Below are 9,183 nucleotides of genomic sequence, written 5' to 3' on the forward strand. Positions count from 1 at the left end.
GCCTATACGCAGGTGAAAGAAAGAAACTCTTTACTGTTAACACTTGCCTATACGCAGGTGAAGAATATAAACTCTTTACTGTCAACACTTGCCTATACGCAGGTGAAAGGGAGAAACTGTTTACTGTTAACACTTGCCTATATGCAGGTGAAGAATAGAAACTCTTTACTGTTAACACTTGCCTATACGCAGGTGAAGAATAGAAACTCTTTACTGTTAACACTTGCCTATACGCAGGTGAAGAATAGAAACTCTTTACTGTTAACACTTGCCTATACGCAGGTGAAGCCTATAATAGAAACTCTTTACTGTTAACACTTGCCTATACGCAGGTGAAAGGGAGAAACTCTTTACTGTTAACACTTGCCTATACGCTGGTGAAGAATAGAAACTATTTACTGTTAACACTTGCCTTTACGCAGGTGAAGAATAGAAACTCTTTACTGTTAACACTTGCCTATACGCAGGTGAAAGGAGAAACTCTTTACTGTTAACACTTGCCTATACGCAGGTGAAAGGGAGAAACTCTTTACTGTTAACACTTGCCTATACGCAGGTGAAGAATAGAAACTCTTTACTGTTAACACTTGCCTATACGCAGGTGAAGAATAGAAACTCTTCACTGTAAACACTTGCCTATACGCAGGTGAAAGGGAGAAACTCTTTACTGGTAACACTTGCCTATACGCAGGTGAAGAATAGAAATCTAACTTTCAAATATGCTTACATCACTGAAAAACAGGAACCATCTTACCGAAAATTCTGGCATGAACGGCCATAGTGATGGGAGTAGGAACTAAGGCTTAAACCTTCGAGTAACTAGCGCTATCAGTGTGTATCTGGCAGAGTTTTACAAGTGCATGTCACATTGCCTCGCTTTATACAGGTTGATATAAAAAACTGGTATAGGGTTATAGCATAACAAAACCCAGTAACATGTAATTATTGTCATTATCTACAGTAAATGTCACAACAGGAAGTGCTTCACTGTTCGTAATAAATGATACCATATCAGAACATAGTAGTCGTTCGCCAAGAGTTACGTCCCCTTCACATCTCCGTCGTAACAGGCTTCCCATTAGAAAGATACGACATTTGGCATGTTTTTATTAAAGTTAAGGTACAAATGGTTGTTGCTACATCTATTACATTTCGTGACAACGACACAAGGATGTTTTATGCATGCTCCAGTAGTTATAATGAAAAGCAATCAAAGGAAACATCCGTAAAATTACTCGAGTTCATCTTGCAGCTTGCTGCTATTACAACGTGAAACACCGTGGCGGACGAACGGGTTTCCCCAAGTTCAATATAGGTTACTATAAATATTTATCCAATAAGCTATTACGCTCGATATGACGCATTAGGGATTTAATCCCATCTGTCAAATGAAATTGGTCAACAGAAAATCTATTTTAAGCCCGTAATTACCGGCATGACGATGCAGTGTTGATGCAAATAGACGCCTTCAGAAATAGTTCCGGGCCAAGGAAAAACGGACCAATGACAACAAAATTGAAACAGTAACTTTATTAACAACAATAAATTGACATTCCTTGTCAAATAAAGCATATATCAAAACTAGATATACATATATCCATTATCAAAAGCCATCACTCCACAACTATTTTTTTATTTAAAACGAAGTCAGAAACACTTGCATATTTATATGTAGCCACAATGGCTTGTCTAGATAATTAAGATAATAAAAATAATTTCGAAAAGTCCCTGTGATTTTGCTACTTCTGGTTATTAATTTTGTAAATATGCTTTTTTTCTCACATGATGTACAAAATATTGCCCCATTAGGATATTCTGACAAGGTGAAGTTAACGACGCCATCAAAAGACCATGGCTGCAATAGTAATAATGGTATTGACTTATCTGCAAATAAATTGGCAACCATACAACTTAATGCTAGAATCACTGTAATTCCTCCACCAGTATGAGTGATTTACATTATTCTGATAGTGTAACAAACAAGCTCTGTCCCGTCAGTTTATCCTAATAGGGATCTATGAAGGTATAATGGAATGCTGACAATGTTCATATATTGAACAATCATTTTAATTTGTCACATGAAAAAAACAAAAAACAAAAACAAGAGCCTGTTTCAGGTCACGAAATACGCCTGTGATTTTGTCTGACTATCACCTACACTATTTATGCTGTATATAATATATTGCATTTGTTTCAATGGTAATTGCGTAATACTTTGCAAAGTTATTGCACCGACATTGAAAAGGTTACAGACATTAATGGGCCGTAACTCTAAAAGTTGTGGATCAAAAATCATGGAAATCAAACTCAATCTAGCTTTGATTGTACTTAAGCTTGCAATGAAAGTTAAAAGAAATCTGTTAAGGCTTAATAAATTCCAAAATCGCTGGGACATTGAAATGTTTACGAACAGAGGGACATACGGACGGAAGATGGACGGATGGAAGACGAGAATACCATAATATGTCCTGTCATTTGACGGATGTATAAAATACATAAATATCAAACAAAAAAAAGAAGTAAATAAATGTAAAGATCATAAATCTAAAATAATAAGCAAAATCACTTGAGGTACGCATATTGTGCATAAAAATACATTGAAAAATTAATTTAAGATTAGAAACAAGAGGCCCATGGGCCTTATCGGTCACCTTAGAATCAATCACTTCACAAGCAATGGTAAGAACTGACAGTATTTCTGATATTGATTTACATTTATTATTAACAGCTAATAGTTGTCTGCTGTTTAAAGAATTATAAAAAAAATCATCACATGTTTTGTTTTTTATTTGTCTATTTCATTATATCTAGGAACATTTATCTTATAGTGATATAGTGACAGCTGTCAGTTGCTCACTTATTATGAGTCCATACTAGTTTATGGAGAAATTACTGAAATTAGCATGTCTATGTGTGCTTGATGATGAAGATAATGATGTTGACTGTGTCTAAGAATCTGCAGCATCCTTATGCATGGAAGTTAAAGTGTGTGAAGAAGCTGATAATGAGGATGTGTGATGCTGCTGTGTGATGCTGCTGATGTTGATATATATGATGATGTTGAGGTGTGACGATGCTGATTTGGTATGTGATAATGCGGATGTGTAATGCTGCTGAAGTGTGATGATGCTAATGTTGATAGGTGACCATAATGATGCTGATGGTATGTGATGATGCTAATGTGTGACGAGGATGATGATTGTATATGATGACGTTGATGTCAGATGCTGATGTTGTTTGTATATGTAACAATGCTGGAGTGCTAGTATGGCTGCAAGTTATAAATATATGTTTAGAGTGATTGTGTTACATAGTGTCTATGATAGTTAAGATATAGTGTGCAACTCAAAATGCTGTGTGTTTAGTGGTGAAAATGATGCATGACTATACTCTGTAAGTGTGTGACGATGGGAGTTATAGACTGATAGTATATATGAATCTATTTATTCCTCATGTGTTTTTCGATAAATAAAAAATAAACAAATATATATAAATAAATAAAAATAAAATTGATATTATCCCTGTTAATAATTAACATTTAAAATTACTTTTGCTAAATGATTCTCTTGGCATGTTTAAATGGGTTAAAATTTCCCTTGCACCGGTTGCAGTGCGCTTCCATAAAATTCTACAACGATACTACGCGATCTCTAAAAACTACAGCTCAAGCACCATTTCATCAATTAAATAATATTAATATAATACAAAAAGAACTATTACTTACGCACAAGAACTCACCACAGTTCCCCTGTAAGCAATTTCTTTCCGTGAGGTGCGCGTAATACCCGCTATGCTTACATAAAAATAAAATCAAGTAGGAAAGCTCCGTGCGGGGAGGTAACTCTGCACGAACGTCAAAAATATTCTGATATGATCCTAAAAATATAAGCATAACACAAAATGAAAGGTTTTCTCGTAATGTGTTATGATTTCTCGAAGTGTTCTCGTAATGTGTTATGATTTATCGATGTGTTCTCGTGATGTGTTATGATTTCGCGAAGCTAGTGTTATCTTAATGTGTTATGATTTATCAAAGTGTTCACGTGATGTGTTTTTTTTTTGTTTTTGCTTGATTTCTCGAAGTGTTCTCGTGATGTGTTATGATTTCTCGATGTGTTCTCGTGATGTGTTATGATTGTCGAAGTGTTCTCGTGATGTGTTATGATTTCTCGAATATCATGGTATCTACCACTTTCGATATTCATCTGTAAGCTAATTTTGTAATATCCACTGAATCTCACATATGACTTAAGACGAGTACATAGTAAAAACGTGCCGAGCGTTGATTCATCTTGTATGGGACGAAGTTTACTTTTGGTCAAAAACATCACGGAAAAATACAAATAAATGACTTGAGCAAGACTACAGTGAACGTCGGCGCATGTCACTGGAAAGAGACCAGGAAATAAATGCACAACGTTACGTTCAGTCCGGCTATTATTGACTACCGTGGTACAAGTACGAAAATCTGCAGGTGACTTGGACGTTCTGTGAGTAAAAGGGTGTAGGAATATAGTTTCAGGAATTAACATTCTGGTATTTCATTTTAAGCTTCGCTGTTTGACCTACATTATGTAGATCGAGTTGAACCTATTACTGTCGTTTCAAGCGTGCACAGTGTACACGAATTACGAAATGTGTAGCAATATAACGCATCGATTGAATATTTTCATGTGAAAAACAATTCAATTTACCTGTAGGTGTGTTCTAATTGTGATCTACTTAGAACTAGTCTAGATATGTGGCGATTAAACGGGGTCATCCGACATCGAGAACTTGGACAAAAGTGAAAGTACAAATTAACGGAAAATAGTTCAGCGTATCTTTTATATATTGTGCCTCAATTTGCTAGTATTTTAAAGTCAGATGTACATATTGCATTCGTCTCATGTTTTCAAACTTGTTTCATGAAGCTTCACGGTTGATATATATGCGTATAGTACGATCGCTACTGACAGCACGTACAGTGGTTAGAAACGGATTTGTATAAAATGTGAAAGACGAGTTATGCAAACAACAGCAATCTTTATACTATTTTAAACACATGGTTACAATCCGATGCTGTGGTTACGACGTATAATGGGTGTGATTTTGACTATCGGTCTAGTGCAAGTTGTAAACTATGTAAACTGTTATAGTTACCTCCCTTTAACCATCAATCATAAAAATGATGGTTATACTTGTATTTTAGGTGCTAACTTGAATTGACACATTGTGCATTTTACCAACTTAAAATCTATTTTACAAAGTGAAAAAAATGTTATATCCACGTTTACAGCATTTGATTTGCTATGACTCATAGGCAAGTTAATATAAACATGTTTCATTCGAAGTTTTTGCTAGTGAAAAATAAAGACATTTACTACTTTTTTGCCAATGAAGTATAGAGAAATATCACATTGATAAAAGTGTGACTTTCACCAGTGAAAAATGGCACTTTTGCGGACTTACTGTACAACAATAAAAAAAAAGTTAAATAGAGACCTAGAGACTTTAAATTGACTTTGTCAAAAACTTTGTTGATTAATTCTAATCCTGGAAATCCACTGATATCGAAGAATACTTAGACTTAGAATTTGATGGGACAGTTTTAAATTTTACAGATTATCATGAACATTTAGGTATAACCTTTAATTCGCATGCAAAGTTTTGGGATCATGTAAATGAAATTTACACTTCGGTTTAGAAAAAAAAATCAATGTCTTAAGGAAATTGAAACACTTATTAAGTAGGGATGCTCTTTCAAAAATTTATAAGACTTTTTATCTGTTTTAGAATATGCTTGTGAGTTGTTGGACGGTTGCAGTGTGTTTGAATCAGAAAAGTTAGAAAAAGCCCAACGTGAAGCGGTTCTCATTATATTAGGACTGCCGTCATATTCCCTTATTAATACTTTATACTACGAAACGGGTCTTAAAACCCTATCTTATCGCAGAAAAAATTGGAAACTTCAACTAATGTATAAGATGCATAATAAATTAACTCCTGAATACCTCAATCATCTTTTGCCGCCCTTATCTGACGAAAATGATCGTTACTAATTACGTAACATTGGTAACGGTAGGATTCCTCATTTTAGACTGTCTCTAACTAATTCAACTTTTCTACCTTCTACTCTTTACTGATGGAATAACTTAGAAAATTCGGTTCGATCCCAACCCACTATTAATTAATTCAAATCTTGTTTAACATCAAGTAATCGGTCAAAGCCACCAATTTACTATAAAATTGGAAATAGCAAACTTAATAATATATTGCATACAAAGACCCGATACCATTGCAGTTCCCTTAATTATTACTCTTTTTAGAGTTAACCTCGTCGAGAATGCGTCTTGTGAATGTGGTCATCCTTGTGAGAATGTCTTTCACTATTTTATTGAATGTCAACGTTTTTCGAACGAAAGACGTATTTTAGTTCAAAATTTAAATAATTAGAACGTTGCATTAGATATAGAAATTCTTTTGTTTGGCAATTCTCAATTTTCCATGGACCTTAATTCAAACATTTAAAAATAATTTCAAAACTATATTAAATCCAGCAAGAGGTTTTAATGCCAATGTGTATCAGTCATTGTATATTTGTATTGTCATGATTGTAATGTCATTTAAAATGTATATTGGGAGAAGGCGTTGATAAGTTGCAATAACTTGTGCCTAATCCTTTGTCTTTCTTTTGGCAATACATATATTTAAACTATAAAACAATAAAAAGAGGGAACAAAACGTTATCTTATAAAATTGACCAATCATAAAGCTCATTACAACATCCCCTCCAAAACCCACCCACACAACCAGAAACCAGAAGTCTGAAGGGGTGGTTTATGCATTAATTTATTTGCATAACGGACTGTGGACTCCCGAACCATCATAAAAAAAGGCGATTGATAGAAACTTACATGACCTTCACAATATCCCTTCAAGCATTCATAAGAACTTAAAATAAATAAGGAAGTTGAAAACATTAATACAACATATACATTAATTGGTTCTCAATAAAACCTAAAATATCCGATTAGGATAAAAATACGTTCGATTTCCTGTACATCGAATTTCCGGTGTAAAGGACACCCTAGCGGAAGGAAGTTTTACTAATGTAAGTCGGTCCTTACCCAGAGCTGCCATCACTGGCTCTTGTGAGACTTACCTAGTGTGGCGCGCATTTATTGACTTTTCGACAAGTTTTGTAGTTTTGTACCCAGGATATCTAGTTTAAAAAAAATACGAAAAATACGAAAAACACAAAATAGTTTTTTATGACTTAAAAACCTACATAGTAGTTATCACAGTTTGCTCTCGCTCTAAAGTTGGTCTAAGTGATGCATAATTATCGATTGTAAAGCTAATATGTCGTGCTCTATTTCCAGAGGACCATTATGCCAATAGCACACAAGGACGCGGAAAAAATACGAGCTCATATGGACTACATTATTGATAATTTTGATGTAACAGAATTTCAGAGTAAATTGGTAGGACAAGGACTGAAGCTTCCTGATGTTGACGTGCTTAATCGGGAGAAAGTGATTCGTGAGAAAAACAGAAAATGTCTTAAATATCTAATTAATTCTGAAAATGCAGATTATCAAGTGTTAATTGATCTTCTGAGGAGGCATAATTATACCGAAGTTGTGGCAAAACTCGAAAGTGGACTGCAACCCGAGAAAGCAACGTGTAAAGGTGAGTAATTCTTAAATTGGTCAAAAGTTTCCCTCGTCTCTTAGTTAAAAAATACAGAAAAAAAACTGTGTTATCAAAAAGAAAAAAAAATGACGAAAAGGTTTTGCTGGAAAAAACATACACATACACACAAAACTGACTGAAAATCTGGATGTGCATATTACAAGAATATGTTTTTAATTACTTATTGTGTTCGTTTCTTTGGCTAGTTTGAATAAGATATGCGTAAAAACGGAAAATTGGACATCATGTCTTATTGCTAAATATGATACAGTAAGATCCAGATAAATATGATTTATTCTATGTCATTAAGCTATCTTTTACGCAAATTAAATGCAAACTATACTTTTTTAGCAGGCAGTACAGTTCCAAGTATCCATGTACCGGAAAACAAACGCCATATATGTCTGACTGAGAAACACCTGGTGCGCTTGTTCAAACCAGTTTCTGTTAAGGACAAGCTAGCGTGGGCTACCTGTTTAGGTGTACCGCAGCGGGAAGTAGAAGCCATAGAAATGGACAATCGGTTCAGCACCGACACACAAATGTTCAAAATTTTGATTTGTTGGAGGAAAAGACCCGATTGCACACTTGGTGTACTTATGGACTTATACAATTACTCGGTGGAAAATGGCGTAGAAATAGACACAGAAGCTTTGCAAGGTATTATTGATAACATACGTTAGCAGGATAACAGACAAAGTATTGATGATTGGTCGCTGGTATTGGAGAGCGCGGTCCTCGTTTCTCATGGATTCCATGTTCATGTCTTTTATCACTGTACATAAACAAACAAAATCAATCAATCAATAAATGAATAAAAACGGGGAATTCCCTCGCACCAAACAACCACTTTGACTTTTAGAAAATGTTTCGAATGTTTGTTTGAATTCTGGAGGTCAATAAGTGTTTAACAGCCAGTTTGAACCCTAGTTGTATAAAAAAAACCCATTTATTATGAAGTATGACCTTCAAAGGTAACTTAGACCTACAAATGCATGTCTGGAAATTCTTTCTAGAATGCTGCCGGTGTCAAAGAAAATACTGTGACCGTGAAATACCGTGTTGAGTCTTTACTTAAGTCTTACGAGCTTGCATGATGGATGCCCTGTATAAAATTGCTTATGGAATTCCGATGTTGATGTTAAAATGTTTGATTTCTTGTTTGATGTATTTCGAACGTAGATCTAGCCATAGAAATTTCAATATGTTCGAGTAAATGGTGTTATTTTTAAATCACTTTATCCAACTTAATATTATATTCAAGTCTCAAATAAAATTTATCAACAAAGCTGTTGTAAGCATCAAATGTGCAATACTTAATCATTTTACCTTCCATGGGTAAAATAAAGAACCGACTGTAAAAGACGATAGACCCTTCTGTCGTAAAATAGTGTGAACGTCTGTAAATACTGCGACCTTCCCACTGCAATTATGAGCAGCATTGTAAAATAATTGATACTCCATCTTTACAGAATGTAAAGTTCCCATTTCTGAATATAATACTGT

The 9,183-nt window shown here is 34.5% G+C and overlaps 1 protein-coding gene across 3 annotated transcripts; it reads left to right on the forward strand.

Moving 5' to 3' along the window:
* The first annotated feature begins 4,414 nt into the window (after positions 1 to 4,414).
* Positions 4,415 to 8,775, forward strand: LOC132559985 (uncharacterized). Of its 3 annotated transcripts, none has more exons than XM_060224631.1 (3): positions 4,415 to 4,490; positions 7,365 to 7,674; positions 8,029 to 8,775. In XM_060224631.1, exons 2-3 carry the CDS (start codon positions 7,374 to 7,376, stop codon positions 8,358 to 8,360), a joined length of 633 nt encoding a protein of 210 aa, XP_060080614.1. In that variant the 5' UTR covers positions 4,415 to 4,490; positions 7,365 to 7,373; the 3' UTR covers positions 8,361 to 8,775. The 3 variants fall into 3 exon arrangements, with proteins under 3 accessions (XP_060080614.1, XP_060080616.1, XP_060080615.1); XM_060224633.1 differs by having other exon boundaries at positions 8,032 to 8,775; XM_060224632.1 differs by having other exon boundaries at positions 4,424 to 4,474.
* Positions 8,776 to 9,183: the final 408 nt, after the last annotated feature.

Source organism: Ylistrum balloti, unplaced genomic scaffold, assembly GCF_031769215.1.
Source record: "Ylistrum balloti isolate Yb309-2 unplaced genomic scaffold, AGI_CSIRO_Ybal_v1 Utg371000, whole genome shotgun sequence".
Taxonomy (NCBI): Eukaryota; Metazoa; Mollusca; class Bivalvia; order Pectinida; family Pectinidae; genus Ylistrum; species Ylistrum balloti.